At 33.8% G+C, this 17,108-nt stretch overlaps 2 protein-coding genes across 2 annotated transcripts; both read right to left on the reverse strand.

Annotated features, from left to right (window-relative positions):
* Positions 1 to 680: 680 nt before the first annotated feature.
* On the reverse strand, positions 681 to 7,184 carry LOC120634386 (ubiquitin-like domain-containing CTD phosphatase 1). Its single transcript, XM_039904909.1, has 5 exons — positions 6,966 to 7,184; positions 6,213 to 6,394; positions 5,197 to 5,332; positions 3,368 to 3,579; positions 681 to 1,450 (listed from the first exon to the last, which is right to left on the reverse strand). The coding sequence occupies exons 1-5, from the start codon at positions 7,135 to 7,137 to the stop codon at positions 1,130 to 1,132; spliced, it is 1,023 nt and encodes a 340-aa protein (XP_039760843.1). The 5' UTR covers positions 7,138 to 7,184; the 3' UTR covers positions 681 to 1,129.
* A 1,749-nt stretch (positions 7,185 to 8,933) lies between these two features.
* LOC120634385 lies at positions 8,934 to 15,558 on the reverse strand. Its single transcript, XM_039904908.1, has 12 exons — positions 15,553 to 15,558; positions 15,144 to 15,243; positions 14,568 to 14,640; positions 14,373 to 14,433; positions 13,913 to 14,037; positions 13,267 to 13,296; positions 12,619 to 12,722; positions 12,221 to 12,328; positions 11,452 to 11,877; positions 10,956 to 10,996; positions 9,876 to 9,944; positions 8,934 to 8,985 (listed from the first exon to the last, which is right to left on the reverse strand). Exons 2-12 carry the CDS (start codon positions 15,226 to 15,228, stop codon positions 8,959 to 8,961), a joined length of 1,149 nt encoding a protein of 382 aa, XP_039760842.1. The 5' UTR covers positions 15,229 to 15,243; positions 15,553 to 15,558; the 3' UTR covers positions 8,934 to 8,958.
* Between the last annotated feature and the right edge of the window lie 1,550 nt (positions 15,559 to 17,108).

Genomic DNA, 17,108 nt, shown 5'->3' on the forward strand with positions numbered 1-17,108 from the left:
GCAAGATTGAACAGAACCGGTCAATCAACCCGGTCAACTCTCACAAAAGATAACAGCTCATTGCCGGGTTAATGAATTTCATTACGCATTACTATGTTTTTCAGTTGTTAGGAGAAATTAATCTGTTTTCAAGTCGTGTAATAACTCTCACAACCGTCTGTAGTATCGGCACAAAGTAAGAAAGCATTTTTTTTCAATAGAACATCGGCCCGCACTCGGTTCTGTGTAAATAGAAATTTAGCAAACATACAGTTCGGAAAAGGCATATGCTATACATGTTAAAAAATGGTATATCGAAACACTCCGTTTTAGAAATATTGAGTCGCTAGAGAAAAATTGATATAATCTTATTTATATGTGCATGTAAGCAAGTTGCATAAAAATGTTTGAAAAACCAATTTTTTTTTTAATCCACTACAAGTTAGCCCTTGACTGCAATCTCACCTGGTAGTAAGTGATGATGCAGTCTAAGATGGTAGCGGGCTAACGTGTTAGGGAGTATTGCAGTAATATTAAACTCATACTCTTAATCGGCTTCTACGCGACATCGTACCGGAACGCTAAATCGCCTAGCGGCACGTCCTTGTAGGGTGGTAACGGTCGTCGCTTCCCACCAGACCTGACCAGGGAAAATTCAAAAATTATATTCCCAAATTGCCCCTGTCGGGAATCGAACCTGGGACCTCCCACTTCAATTCACAGTGCTCACCGTTGCGACAGGGAGGTCGTCAAAAATTAGGTAAGCAAACGTGAGCCGACATCCAATATTGAAGTAATTATATGATACAAAGAAGCTTATTCTGCTTTAACCGTTCAGAAGCTTCGGTATAAATTAATCTTGCAAACAATTTCTTGTTGTGAGGCTATTTTTCTATTTTTTTTTTTGTAAAACTAAAAAAATGTTTTTTATGTAAAATTACGTAAAAGTTTTTTACTTGGCAAGTTGGACGCGTTCGATTTATTGCTTAAACGTAATCATAGCGAATGAGCGAGTGCAGTTTTTAAATTCAGATTTTCACTCTCACAATATGCATTAAGATTGTCAGCTTATTTGGGCATAACAACTAAAAATATCTGAACTGTATGATTGCTAAACTGTGTCAATGAGATCTTAAAGCATCTAACTTCATTATTTAGGTTTCGACGGACTGTCTTCGGCCTTTCTTTTACTACCGGCGTGCTGCGATCTCTTATCGGGCTTGTATTTCTCCCATTTTTTATGATTTAAAGTATCGAAATCTTCACAGTAGAGTGCGATGTCCTTCAAATACGTGGCCAGATGTAACAACTCTCTGTCCTTGTCTCTGTTTAAGTGAGCTTGCCGGAATGGTCGTATCTTGAGACCACTTTTCGGGTTCATGATGAAGTTTCTTCTGATGTCATCGAACATTATCGTGTTTTTTGAGCCGTACTGCGGATACTTGCCCCATATCACGCCAAGAGGTTTAACCTACAAAAACATGTTTTGTATGTTCATTAACGGCCCACTACAGATCACAGGTCTCCTCTTACAGTGATAAGGGGTTAAGGCCGCAGTCCACCAGGCTGGCCCAGTGCGGATTGGTGGACTCCACACACCTTTGAGAACATTATGTGGAACTCTCAGGCGTGCAGGTTTCCTCACGATGTTTTGTTCACGGTTGAAGCAAGTGATATTTTAATTACTTAAAACGCATATAACTTAAGAGGTGCGAGCTCGGATTCGAACTCGTCCCCCCGAAAGTGAAGTCGAGCTTTTACCCGCACGCTATCACCGCTTCTACGTAATATACATAATCTATATATATAACAGAAAGTTGCGTTAGTTACACCATTTATAACTCAAGAACGACTGCGCTAAATTTTATGATATTTGATTTTTTTAATGACTCTTAGTTCGGAATAGGACAAACGGCCTACTTGAAATAAATGAATTTTGAACTTTAATAAGGCTTAACTACAGTAGGTACGGTGATAGCCTAGTAGTTTCGCCTCCCTTTCGGAGGGAACAGAGATCGATTCCCGGCGCGCATCTCGTAACTTTTTTATGGAAACAACGTGAGCAAACCTGCATGCTTGAGAGTTCTCCATAACATTCTCAAACGTGTGATGTCCACCAATCCGCACTTTGTTAGCGTGGTGGACTGTTGCCTAAACCTTTCTCTTCCTGAGAGGAGACCCGTGCCCTAAAGTTAGCAGTTAACGGGTTGATAATGAAGAAGATGACGATTTTCATAACATTTGTTACCATTGAATGAATGAATAAATGAATATACTTTTATAGCACACCACAAGGAGTACTTAGAACAAAAAGAAAAGTATAACAAAACAACATATACAATTTGGCGGCCTTATCGCTACATAGCGATTAATTCCAGGCAACCAATGGCGAAGATAAAAAACAGTTACAGAAAATAGTTAGGTTGTGCATATATACATTTATCCATAAAATGAATGAATGAATGCACTTTTATTGTACACCAAAGAAAAAAGTAGTTACAGAGATATAAATACATATCAAGAGAGTACAATTTGGTGGCCTTATCGCTACATAGCGATTTCTTCCAGGCAACCAATGGCGTAAAAGGAAAAAAACATAGAAAAGAGGTAGGTGGTGCAATAAATAAGATTTAAAATTATACAAATATAAAAATAAAATATATATTTCATTACTTAATACATATAATATATAAAAAAAAACAATATTTGTAACTAAAGAATCATACAATTTTGAGTAGGCTTCTTTTTGGTAGAATCTACCTTCTGAAGCTAAGGTAAAGGGCACTTCACACAGACCAACTTAATGTTTAAAAAGTGCTCTCGCAGTAGACCTTGAAATAAATAAATTCTGAATTTTGACAGCCGATTGGCGCAGTGGGCAGCGAGTCTGCTTTCTGAATCCAAGGCTAAGTTCGATTCCCACAGGTAGAAAATGTTTATGTGATGCACATGAAGGGTTTTCAGTGTCATGCCTGTTCTCCGTTATCTTAGTGCCCACAACTCAAACGCCGCTTACTTTGGGGTTTGATGGTGATTTGTGTATCGTCATGGTCTTAAAAAAATTGAATTTATCAATAAAACAGAAGAAAAATCCTATTATAATATTAAGGATTACTTCAACGATATAAAAGCTTGGGTGTGAATTGCTCTAGCTTCATAGCTTAATATAAATGAACTGTGAGATAGTCGTAACAAAAAAAAAAATTACCCTGCTGAGTTTGTTGGCTCTTCTTAGACCAGGGCGCGTGTGGAACCCTCGTAGCTTTAGGTTTAAGTACGAAGTTATCACCATCCCCTTACAATTATGTAAACATATATGTATAAACGCTTCATAAGTGCCTGTGATAGGCCTACATGAATAAATAAATTTTGAATTTGAAAAACTCACGTCAATAGTCCCATATTTCGCCGTGTGAACTGTGATCATCGCCAGGTAGTCCAGGTAAAACATGATTTTGTATTCCTGATGCGTCGATACACCCAACAACCTCATCTTCTCCTCTATCCACTTCATGCCGGTCGCAGACCATATCACTATGTCGTAGTGCTCATACGCAGACGTGAGGAATTCGTGAAGGAAGGGTCGCATTAGTTCGTAACCTGGAAGATTACATTTCAATATATAAAGTAAAAGTTATTACTTTCGTCATTCGAAAATTCCAGTGGAGTAAAATGAAATTAATTGTCTGGATAAACGGTTTACGGACGATAATTTTACGTGACAACTTGCGTCCGAAGAAAACAGAGAGACGTGCAGACGGCTCAAGCGTAACGTGACAATGAGTCATACTTTTTCGTCCGTGCACCCAGCGTTCTTAGATTTATAAGACGTTATAACGTCAAAAAAATAACCCTACTATCATTTTTAATTCAGAAAGGCATTCGGGGTTGAATGAGATTTAAACATTGAGCAAATAATATGAAATGGCCACTGGAGAATTCAATCTGTCATTACCTGCATCCTCACAAACTGTTAGTCATAAGTTAGATTAATTAATTATAATTTATTGGCTTTTAATTTGTACCGAAGTATGCTTGCTATGCTTGTTGAATAAACAGTTTATACGTAAGTAAATTCAAAATTCATTTATTTCAAGTAGGCCTAATATATGCACTTTTGAATATGTGAAGTCTCTCTGTTTGTAGTGACTCTACCACCGGTTCGAAAGGCAGATTCTACCGAGAAGAAGCTGGCGGGAAACTCAGCAGTTGCTCTTTTTCAACATTAGCTATTTACTATTTAAATATTAACAAGTCCATGAGTGATCCTAGAACTTGGAAAAAGAATTGGTTTGGTCATTCAATGGGGCAATGCTGCCAGCATCTTAGTCGGTGGTTTCAAAGGCATTTTAGATTTTATTTACTTTAATTTCAGCAGTTTTTTAGGTTATTTTTGTTTATAATATTTTAATGTTATTCATAAATAGATGTTTTGTAAGTTTATAATTATACAGGGTGGCCGGTCAGTTGACGTCGTAAAAAAAAATTTTGGTCCAGTATGTTGTATATTTAGACCAACATTTTGATAACTGCGAAAGGTGCAGAACTCCTTTGTGGGGTTGAGTATACGCTTTTACAACATGATTCCTAAGGAAATTCTTGACCTACCAATGCATACATTTAAAAAATGTGTAAAAACGCATCTAGTACAGCGAGGTTACTATACATTTGAAGAATTCCTCAATGACAAGGTAGAATGGAAGCAGCCAGCCTCGCTCTCATCTCCCGCAAGATAGCAAAATGATTGTAAATGTTGATGTTGGAAAAGAGCAACTACTGAGTTTCTTGCCGGCTCTTCTCGGTAGAATCTGCTTTCCGAACCGGTGGTAGAGTCACACAAACATGCATACTTGACGTTTCAAAAGTGCTTATAAAGTAGGCCTACTTGAAATAAATGAATTTGAATTAGAATTGAATTACTTGCTTGATGCAAGCTACGAAGCTGATTAGAAATTTTTTAAGATGGTCATGTCGAAATTTCTCAAAAAATCGAAACTCCAAAACTATAAAAAATCGCGGACGGGATGGGGTGATTTGGGTAACGCACAACATACCGGACCAAAATTTTTTTATGACTTTTTTACGGCCACCCTGTATATTTGACTATATTAAATTAAGTTTGCATTACACTTGTAAATGTTGTAGTTGTGATATAAGCTGAAGTCTGTACTTTGTGATGGTTTAGAAAATAATGCAGGGTGAAAAAAAAAAACTTACCCGTTTCTGCAACTGATCTGTGGTCAAACAGTGTATAATCTATATCCAAAACAAGTAATTTTTTGCCAGAACGGGGTTCATTCAGTATATTTATTTTGTAATCTCGCACTCGTTTATTTATTTTTGCTAAGTAAATCTGTAATTTAAATGTGTAATCTGTAAATCAGCACTGAAAAATAGTTAGTAAGCATGTAACATAACTTAAATTTTCCTAAATTATGTGAATGGTATCATAGAGATAAACTCAAAAGTGAAAGTTATTTTAAAACTTAATCTATAACAATGTTAGAAAACATAGAATGTATATGTTTTTTAGATATTATTTCTTCAACTTATGGTGAAAGAATTATTAATATTATTCTTTCACCATGAAAAACGGTTCACAAACTATTTTTTTCCATAGTTTCTACTAATAAGAAAGCTATCTATGTAAAATTAATTGATCATTAATAGAAAAAAAAGTAAGCTTGTTAAGGTAAAGTGGCAATGTTGAATAAATAATAATAAATAAATATTCTACGACAATACACACATCGCCACCAAGCCCCAAAGTAAGCGTAGCTTGTGTTATCCGTACTAAGATGACTGATGAATATTGTTATGAATTAAATATGCAATACCTTTACATAAGTTTAAACAATATATTAAAACACATTTAATAAATCATAGTTACTACACAATTGATGAATTCCTTAACAACAAGGCTGCTTGGAAGCAGGCCACTCCGCTCTCATCTCTCACAAAACAGAAAAATTCTAAAGATTGTTAAACTTTTAAAATGATGTTGGAAAAGAGCAATCTGCTGAGTTTCTTGCCGGCTCTTCTCAGTGGAATCTGCCTTCCGAACCGGTGGTAGAGTCACTACAAACAGACTGACTTGACGTTTCATAAGTGCTTATTAATTAGGCCTACTTGAAATAAATGAATTTTGAATTTTGAATATTTCAATATGTTATGTGAAAACTGATTTAACAGTTATATAAATGGTTTTTTGGGTGACAAAACAAACTTCTTACCTCTTGGTTCTCGACATCAACCTCCTCCTCTTCAATATCTAGGTCATTCACAACCTCATCACCTATATCTGGTTTCGTTCTAGCTCCTTCTATCGCCTCCTCTAATGAACCCATCATCATAATCTTGAGATTTGGTTTGAGATTAAGCTCTGACAACGCATAGTTGTCAGTTGCCACTTTACCTAGGGAAAAAATAGCAAGTTATCAATTCATTCAGTACAAGCATGTTAAGGTGAATTGGTGGTAGTGAGACCCATCTAACTTTGCACTCTAAAGATGTCTTTTTATATTAAATATTGTTACTTGTACAATTTTCTGAGAGAAAATGTCCATCCACCCTTGGATTTTTGTCTTGTTTGAAGTATTTTTGTTTGTGGAATACCATCTTTCGATTCAAAAGGTATTGAGCATATTGAGCTTAAAAACTAAAGTGCATTATTCCATTTAATGTAGGTAAATTAGTGTGTCTACAAATCTACACTTGGTGGGGTGACCATGGCCTTCTCATTTTAAGAGGAGACCCCTCTTTTTGCATTAATTAGAATGATGATGTATGGAACTTAAAAGTAGACACCTATCGAGTTGTAGTTCCTTTAAAATAGGGAGGTAGTGTTCGTTTTGTACGGTAAAGTAACAAATGTAATTTTGGGTGCAAATTAAAGCACCAAGGTATGTTAATAAAGACGGTGGAGTGCTTTTGTGTTGTAGATAAAGCGATAAGGGTGATCGTAAAGTAAACAAAGTTATATTTACCTTGTATTTTAACGTTTAAAAGCTTTTGTCGTTCCGGCCGGACACCAGTAGCATTTTCGATCGCTACTTTTAACATAGCCACCGAATCCGATGGTGATAACTCTGGTATTTCATATTCCTTACCGTTCCACTTAACGCTTAACTTAATTGGATTGTCATTTAAATCGCACATTTTCCCATTAAAACTAATAAAGCAAATTGGAAATGTGTTTCTCGAGAGTGACAGGTGACACATAAACAAAACAATTTTGACATTACACGACGTTACAGATTTCCTAACTGTAACCGGTATTTGAGCGATTAGTGATGTACTTCTTTCAATTTTCGATAGGAATCGCTTTTTTTAAATGAGCCCTTTGCTGGAATCTTGCTTCGTGGCTAATGATATCTAAGATGGTAGAAAATTGGCAGTTATATTAACTCCATACCCTTTCTACGTGGTGTCACACTGGTATGCCATGTCTTTATCGGGAAATTGGTAACTAACTTAACGAACCACGGCCAAAAGATTTCACTAGATAATCAAAGTTATTAAATTTACATGTCCAACTGTCGAAAGCTGTATAATGTGCATAGACAAATTCAGAATAATAATAATTGAAATAGACACATATATTATAAGGTTATATGTTATTTATTAAATGAAATAAATAATGTCTTAAAGTATAACACGTGGTTTTTCCGTTTAAAAAAGTTGTGTGTACTGTGTACTTATGTACACGCGTTAGAAGTCAAACTATAGTCAAACCTTATAGCTAAATTCAAGGTGTCGGTTCTTTGTGACGGTGTGCGCGCGCATCGTAAAAAATCATTTTTCCGTAACGGGCCAAAATATGTATAATTTCAAAAAGTTCAGTGATCACTAATCAAATGAAATCATCCGAGGCTGCTTTTCCCCTTTCTTTTTCTTGACTGTCCTTTTTATAAGTTTCTCTCTCTTCAAAGTATTGTTCTGGTTCGTAGTTTGGATCTAATATTCTTGATCGTACGATTTCTTTGTAAATAAAGGCAGATTTTCTTGGGGTGATCGTTTTATGGACTGTTAAAATCTTCTTCATACATACCTAACTTTTCCCTGTAAGTTCGGATCATTTATTGATTAAAATAATTGTATTGTCACCAAAATCCAGTGTATACAAAATTTCAGATTAATCGGTTGACAGGAAGAGGGTGAAATTTGAATTACTAAATTTGACCCAAGAATAATAAATAAAACAAACGGGGTGAGCTAAATAAAACCGTTTAAAAATGAGGTTGATGGAAATGGAAATGCCAAATGCCAATTTTTGGTAACAATGAATATTATGCTATTATGATAAACCCGTGTGTTCACAAGTTTAGAAGTGGTACCATCTCTGTGGCAACGGCGCTACTTTTCGAACTGTCAATTTAGTGTAAGACTTTTCATAATCGAGTTAGCAGTGTTAGCACTACTGATACTAAATCGGTAGTACATACTTGTTAGATTACTACTTTATTTAATTATAGAAACAGCATATTTGAAAGTAAATTTTATTGAAATACAAAATAATTCAACGGTAAAATTTTAATAAAAGTTCCGTATTAATCTCAATCTCGTAGGTACGTTTCCAATTATGCCTAGAGGCCGCATTTCAAGTTATGGCCAGAACTTTCTTCCGATCGTATTTTGTCAATATTTGATTTGGTTATCTGAAAACAAAAACAAATAAGTATGATGTTACTATATTATTTTAATATGAGGTTTGCTACTTTTAGAAGCTATCATTAATCGAACTGTAAAAAAACATTATTTTGGTGTTTTTGACAAAACTGAAATTTTTTAATTTAAAATAAATATTAACGTTAAGTTTAAAATTTGTGAAGGGAAATCTCAACCAATTTGTACGGCCACTGTCAGCACTGCCTGTACCTAGTATATGTTCCACATTAATAGACTGGTAGGTCTAGATTTAATCTAATAGGTTAGTAATCCAAATAAAAGTTTTCCTTCAAACGTGAGGAAGATTTTTATTTAACCTTTTAGTTGGCCTTGTTTTTCCTAGAAATAAAGTAAAATATAAAAGATTTGACACTGATCAGGATGCAAGAGTCAATGAAACTGAATGAAAAGTATAAAAACCCCTTCGTCGCAAGATTGAAGTGGATAGTAGTACCAACTGTTTCGTACATAAATATAAAAAAAGTAAATAAATCGACAGTATTCCAAAATCAGTTTTTTTTAAGTAGGTTAATACCAGTGTACTGTGTAATCGATGCCGTTACTTTTATTTGTCTTAATTTAGTTTACCTAGTTCAATCTGTTTTTGCAACATAATCAGCTTAAATGATTCCAACTACCAACTCTGTCGCACACAAAAATTTATCTCTAAACTGACTGGTCTAAAGTCAGTGTTGACATTTTCGCAAGTGTAAAATGTTAGCACTATTTTTAGAACAGTCAATTTATGTACCTAGGTTTATGGAGGGTAGCTACCCTCCATACCTAGGTTGGTACTTACGTCAGAAATGGCCTAAACCCGTTTAACATATATAAAAAGTTACATAAAAAAAACTCTTTTACTCAAATTAACAGAGCACGCTACGCTATTATGTACATTTGGTTTAAAAGTTGAGATATTTGCTATTTTTACCTTTTCTAGTTTTAAAGTCCTTCGAAGACCAATGTTTATCTAAGTTTTTCGAGTCCTATAAATAAAGAAAAGTTTCATACAAAAACAAATTGGGTAGGTGTATTTTACAACCATACGTTATACGACTATCGAAGACTAGGTACCGACTATACATAACTTCTTTTAAGAGTGTGCTAATTAAAGAATACCACGAAATAAAATGAAAGTGTCTGTTTATAATGTCATAATAACAGCTTTTTACTAAATGTAGTGTGGTAACTTAATGTAGTAGTGTCAGTAGGTAGGGAATCTGACAAACCTTTCCAGTCATCGGATATGAACGAATGTTAGAATTCGGAGAAAATAATTCGTTGTAGTACTTCTGTGACTGAAATTGACGAAAGTTAATACATGAACATTATAATTTCTATCATTTAATATTTTTCTTTTTTTTTTTTTTTAATTATTAACAATGCTTAAGAATAAATTAAAAAACACTATTAAAAATTGATATAAAAAAAAAAAAAAAACTTCCACCCTCCGCTTGCGGGGCTTTTGAATGCCCAAGCAACCGGTGGTCAGGGCTCCAGAGTGAGAAACCTCCTCACAATACGCGCCGTTTCAAGGACTACTGCCTGCTGTATCCGACCCTTGATCCAACAACCAAGCGAAAGCTTCTTGAAATGTTGGTCGAAGCTTTTCGCGAGAAGACCATTGAATGAAACGACGATCGGAACAACAACGGTCGACTCAACACTCCACATGGCGGTAATCTCGTGAGCAAGGTCCAAGTATTTAGATACTTATTCCTTTTCAGCTTTCACCAGATTATCGTCATGTGGAATAGTTATGTCAAAATAAATTAAAAATTAAATTTAAATTGATTATATCATTCACGCCGACTTATTGTATACATCGTGTAAACTAGTTTTTATAATTTTTCCTGTATTTTTATGTGCTGTACAATAAAAGTGTATTCATTAATTCATTAATTAAATTGCTGAAACATTACGACGGTGGTGACGACAACATGATTCTTAACCTAAAAACTGCAACTATTAATAAATAATTCCCATGGGCCATGCACTGTAGTGGGGCGGAAAAGGGTGTATATGATGATGATGAAGAATAAACTACACTTAAGCGACAGCTCTTAACATTGTTCCATACTTTTTCCCAGAAAACACATAAAGAATCTTAGTTGCTGTTTGCAAATCTCTAAACTAAACTTAATTGACATTTCTAAAAGTAGTCCTCTCATTTCAGTGTATCCCTAGAGATTTATTTACAACAAAATTTGCCCCTTTTCTATTTCCAATGGAATCTGAAATCAAACCACAGCTTACGAATATTCAAATGTTTACTTTAGTTAACTTTTATATTTTTTATGAGTATTTACCTCTAATAAATAACGCGATGGTGATAATATATCGCCTTTATCTGTAAGCGATTATTCATGATTAAAAATGGAATAACTAGATAATATAATAATAAGTATACGTCTACCCTATCACCGTAAAGTGTATCTATCCTCTAAGAATCTGCGTTGACGAGACAAGCAACCACATCAAAATCATTTTCAATAAAATCGAGAAGAGTAATTGTATTCGTTTGGTATATAACGACTTCTGTTTTTATATCGATAACCTTACTTAATCTTACGTACCTATATTGAGTTTACGTGTAAACACCGACAAGTTAACCACAGTAAAATCTTTAGTTCACAAGAAATACGATTCATTCCTTAGTCTACTTATCCATAACTAAGAAGAATGTGTAAGACGTTCCAATTTAACCTAATTTGAACAATCGCACTATTACACAAATTCAGCTATTCGATTCGATTCGAAAACCTCTTTAACTGTTATATACAGGTAACCAAATAATTCCCTTACCAGGAGGAATCATTTGAGCTCGACTCTTAAAAGTGACAATCTTTCCATCAGCAGACACCGATCTATCACTGTAAAGTCCACTGTGTTCTATGCTTTTGTACATTTCTCCACTGCTCAAGTGAACCTTGCCATGTTTTCTATCAACCAAAGGACTCCACCAATCACTTGTGATTGTGCTAACATCACATAACTTAGCTTTATCAGTAGCTGTTCCTTGATTAGCTTTAGTTATAAACTCTACTTTGATCTTTCTAACATTCCTCTTTGGCTTCCCACGCCGTGGTGAAACTTCGAAGTCTATTGCCACCCTGTTGCATTCTGTTGTATCTGTTTTTGTTTCATCAGTAAGGGAAATTGTGCTCAACGTTACACTGGATTCGGTTATGTCTGTGGAGTACTCTTCTATATTTGCTGTATCACCAAATTCTAGAGCAATAATACATAATAGGTTTCAAATGAAATAGACGTGCCTATGAATAATTTTGAAAAAAGAATTCGTTGTTATTTAAACTTGCACGGGGAATCAAGGGACTGTTCGATTTTTTGAATAGTAATAAATGATAGACCGTAAATGGCCATATTTTATAGAAGTTAGATCTAACTGATTTAGCCTATGTCTTATCTTATATTCTAGTAGTAACATTTTTCTTATTTGAAACTGGTAACATCTGTAGCCTCTAATTAAGTAGAAAGCCGACATCAAAATAGACGCACAGAGCTGCTATACACAAGTGGGACAAGAATGTTGAGTGTTAACACAATTAAATACCTTTTATCAGGTTTTTGTCTACTTTCATACAACTGCATGTCTTGTCACTAATCTGTATATATTGTGTAGCACATGTACAAGTTTGTGTAAGAACTTCCACTTCAGCATCTGTAAAAACAATGAAAAATAATATATAACAAAGAATATCTATCGGTTTTTCTTGTCAATCCGTCATTATCAACATCATCACTTCAACCTATTGAAGTCCACTGCTGGACATCAACCTTTTGTAGGGAGTTCCAAAATCCACGGTCCTGGGCCGTTTGCTTCCAGCGGCTCCCAGCGATTCGTTTCATGTCGTCTGTCCACCTCGGAAAAAAATAATTGTATGCTTCAAATAGTCTTTGATGATACGTACCTAGTGAGTATATATTAATTAAATACAAATGACAACACACCTGTTTCCTTGCGTGTATTTTCTTGTTTCCCTTTCATCACTTTAGACGAAGCTTCTAGCAACGTGGAATACAGTTCCCGCATCATCGGTAGTGGATTTTTCATTCTGCATAAATTTTGAAACGCCTTGATATATATTTGACGCTAATTCGGGAAATAAGTTTAGCTGTCGGTGCAGACAATTTGACAGAAAACTAGTGCCATACTTTTTCAACTACTACTACAAAAATATTAGACTAAATTGACAGGTTTAAATTTGAGATAGATAATATGTTTCAACATAAGAAGAAATACTAAGTTTAAAAAAGCGACACTACTTTTTAAACCTGCCAATTTAGCCTGCAGAAGCATTAGTCAAAGTAAGGCAAAGATGGCACTAGTTTCAGATCCTTCAATTTTGTTTAAAGGTCGACTATCGAATTATCACCGTGATTTTAATTAGATAAGGGGGTTGAGATCTCCACGAATGCTGATTTTTGCAAGGGGTCGAAAGTCGAAGTCTACTTGCATGATATTAAATGCCAAGAATTAAGGAAAAAAAAAAAATTGTGAACCTTTAATATTGGAATGAAAATTGTTTAACTAAATGTATGATAATTTGATAATAAAGAATTATAATTCAATGATAATTGTTAAGCTATAAAACTCACCTTAGATGTAGAAACCGTTCTGATATAGCTCTGAAAAAGCGAAGTGTATCATACAGATTTTTAGTAGCTATTCTTTTTATTATAAGCGTCATTGTTAGAATATTACGGGAGTAAAAAATGTTCTCGTAAAGGCAAGATAATTTGCTGGCGCGAGATTGCAAGCAAACATTTCGTTGATTTACGCTCGAAATTAATAATCCAAAATCTTATATAATGCTGAACAGAATTAGCACTAGTATAGAATTCGAACTTTAAAATGATTAATTCATGTGAATTAGAATTAAGAACATATAGAACCCTCATTCAGCCATTATTGCATGCAGTGCATTGTGTCCAAAACCGGTGAAAACATCCCGCGCACGTCACACTTCATACACGCGGAATGTTGCTAGCTAACAAACTTTTCCTATTTTTATATTTAGTTTAGATAATCAGAAGTAGAATAATTACTGTCAGCTGCTAAATAAAATGAGGTGACTAACCGCCTTTTCGAGAAACACTACAAATGTGGAGTTGTTTTCATGCTTCAATATTATGTATTAGTCTACGTTTGTCTACACGGTTTCTGTATGTTCTTTATTCTGTAGGTTAAGACTGCAAATCTGAGATTGAATTATGTTTGCAGTATGGAAAAAATTGTACATACATTTTAATATCTTTGAAATTCATCGATTTTAAAGTTTTGGTCATCCATTCTTTGTCAAAACTCCAAGAATTTGCATTTGTACTTGTTTTGGTCTTAGAAGAGCTGACGAAGTTGGAGACATCTGTCTGTGAATTAATGGTACAATTAATTTCTCTCAGAAATACTACAAAATAATATTCACTTTTTTGGAGTTAGTGCCAACGGCTGCCTTAGGTCACTTAAGCCCTTACTACACTGAAAAGCTTGGGATTTATAAGATTAGTATGCATTTTAATAATGCCATAGAGAATTCGACGCCGATTTCAGAGATACCCATAACTTATTTTGGGTAATATCGTCACATAAAACCTTTTTATTCCGACCCCTTCAGTTAGTGACGTTAGAATTTTTAAGAGCATTGTTTATCTTATATTAAATATTGTATTTTACTTTTATATGGAAATGTAATTGGAACCCTTACCAATTCGGTACATACATCATTTTTATTTTTCTCTGCCGAACAGGAAAAAACTGCTTCGGGACTGAAAAAACGACCACTAATTATAATTTATAATAATTATACCGTGTAGAAAGGCACGTGCTATTAATTGTTCCTCTATAATATTTCAACTCCAGAATATGCAAGTCTATTTACTGATAAGATCTTAATACTCACATACCAGGAATTGTCCCAAAATCTTGATTTCCTGAGCGAGCATAAAAGTTAAGCCTTCTTGCTTCTAGTGATTCTGTGGAAAGTGAAATATGAAACTGAGGTAAACGTATAAGTTAAATTAATAATGATGAGTGAAAAGACCGAATTCGAAGAAAAAGAAATCTAAAAGTATGTTCTTTACTTTACTTTAAAAAAGTTCTGAGGCAGCAAACAGAAAAAGAACATCAGAATTGAGAACCTCTTCCTATTTCTGGATCACAATACTGAAAAGGTTTATTTGTCATAGTTTAAAGTCTAATCACAGTTGCACGAAACTTTGCTTTAAGCGGTTCGCTACGCTTAACTGCGCCTATAATATACGGTAATTTCTAGCTTAGAGACTAATGTGTTCTCCTGTGGATACTTTTTGTTTTGTGTTAGACGATTGCTTAATTAACCAAAACCGGTGTAAAATAACGTTCCTTTTTATTAATATATTATTAAGTTCCGTTAATATTGTTTGTTTAACGGGCACTAAGAACTAATCCCTACTAAAATTGTTTTTATTCATCATGCAATAGCAATATTTCAACTTACGGTTCGGCTTATTATTTTCTTTCGGAATTTGTTCGGTATTGTACACATCAGACGGACAGCAGTATTTCTTTATTTTGTTCTTCATATCATTTTTAAAAATCTGAAACTCATTCAGATTATACATTATATGGTTCTTTATGGGTACTTCGAGTCAACTTAACATCACTAATCTTTTTACTTATGCTATCATACAAAAATGTAAAGCCTTACAATTACTGCTATTCATTGACAATGTTCACATTTGATAATGACTAATGAGTGTTCAATTTAGTTTCATGTAGTTTTTGAGCTAATTTTGTATCCTTGATCTACCAGATCTTGTGTCTATAACTTTCTACTCACGCTAGATTGTTAAAATAAACGAAGTTTAATTGGTGCTATTAAGTTATTTAATGTTTCAACTTCTTACGTTTAGTGAATAGGTTTTTTTAACTGCATCATTTTCTATACGGCGTGGAATAATGGCTCTTTTGATCTTAGCATTATCTTTATCGGGATCTTTACAGCTCTTTTGCGGTATCCAGCTTTGATCAGATAGATATGAAGATAATCTGTAATTTCTTGTATTCACGTCTTCCTCTTTAGGCAAACAATTTTTGTAACATTTTTTAGTTCTGCTTTTAATGGATATTTTTTTTCTACGTTTATAGTTGGATTTATCACTTAAACAACAACACCAGTATTCTTTCAGAATACCTTTTTTAACTGTGCTAGTCGTCAGACAAGACCAGCAGAGACTACAAAGTTTTTGGACTCCTTTAGAGATTTGTTTACCTTTAGTGATTTTATTGGATTGCTTTGTATTTCTGAAATCTTCTTTTGATACATTTTCATCAGCAAAACCTTTCTCCCTGTTGTCATTATTATGATTTCTTAATTGTTTATTAGATTTTTTATTATTTCTTGACGGTGTGTTCATCTCAATACTCTTTTGTTGATTTTTAATTTTTTTATCTTTATTGATGCATGATTTAAATTTGCTTCCAGCTAAAGATATTGCTTTGATATTTGAAACTTGTTTCGAAGATTTTCCTTTCCTTTTGTTTCTAAGCTTGTAAGAACTATATTGTCTGTGATTACGTGTATTAAAATGCATTAAATGTACTTTTATTTTTGATACATGAACAAATTTTTTTCTTAATTCAATATTATAGACATTCATACTATACAAAAAATTTAATAAAATTTTTGAATATGGGAAGGTCTTAAGGCATGAACCAACGGATGTTTTTTTCAATAGTCTATCAAATGGATAACATCCTTTATTTCTTCTTCTTCTTTTTCTACGGCGTAATTTAAACAAATCAAAAAGTTGATGAAAAATATTGAAAATTAATAAAATTAAAATTGGTCTACAATCTATATGATTATGAACTATGGAATCTTGACTTTTATTAAAATCAGTTAGTTCTTTAAAAAAAGGATTTGATTTATTTCTTATTCCAAGAATAAAGTATAAAAGCGTCTTCGTTTTGGAAGTGTCTTGATATTTTTTACTATTACTCATATCAGACTTATCATCTGTTTCGTCATAAGGTAATAACAGTTCATCCTGAGCTTGTTTGTTGCCTCCTTTATGAGCTGTTCTCGATTTTCTTTTATTACATGTATCAGGATTCTTTAAAAGTCTTTTTCTTTCATCGTCGTTACCTTTAGTTATATTAACCTGCAAAAAATATTTAAATATCCCTGATAATATCACAAATGTCAATGTAAGTTTCTTTGTTACGCTTTCACGCAAAAACTACTTAACCGATCCTCATGAAACTTTGTACACATATTCTTGGAAGTGTTAGAAGTGATATAGTATACTTTTTATCCTGACATTAAGCTCGGTTCCTTTGGGAGAGGGGATGAAAGTGTTTGAATTAAAAAATCAAATTATAACCGATTTAAATAATTATTTTTGTACTAAAGAGGTATATAGAGATATGTGTTTAATTTTGCCCAAACTATGTGTAGATC

This window comes from Pararge aegeria, chromosome 23 (genome assembly GCF_905163445.1).
Source record: "Pararge aegeria chromosome 23, ilParAegt1.1, whole genome shotgun sequence".
Classification (NCBI taxonomy): domain Eukaryota; kingdom Metazoa; phylum Arthropoda; class Insecta; order Lepidoptera; family Nymphalidae; genus Pararge; species Pararge aegeria.

Excerpts from the sequence above, each read along its gene's own strand:
- LOC120634386 (XM_039904909.1), bottom strand. The coding sequence starts at position 7,137 with ATGTGCGATTTAAATGACAATCCAATTAAGTTAAGCGTTAAGTGGAAC. Across the intron at positions 5,333-6,212 it reads TTGATGTCGAGAACCAAGAG|ATTTACTTAGCAAAAATAAA; the intron begins GTAAGAAGTTTG and ends TTTAAATTACAG. Across the intron at positions 3,580-5,196 it reads CAGATCAGTTGCAGAAACGG|GTTACGAACTAATGCGACCC; the intron begins GTAAGTTTTTTT and ends GTAATCTTCCAG.
- LOC120634385 (XM_039904908.1), bottom strand. The coding sequence starts at position 15,228 with ATGAAGAACAAAATAAAGAAATACTGCTGTCCGTCTGATGTGTACAAT. Across the intron at positions 14,641-15,143 it reads AGAAAATAATAAGCCGAACC|AATCACTAGAAGCAAGAAGG; the intron begins GTAAGTTGAAAT and ends CACTTTCCACAG. Across the intron at positions 8,986-9,875 it reads CATATCCGATGACTGGAAAG|GAAAAACAAGGCCAACTAAA; the intron begins GTTTGTCAGATT and ends CTTTATTTCTAG.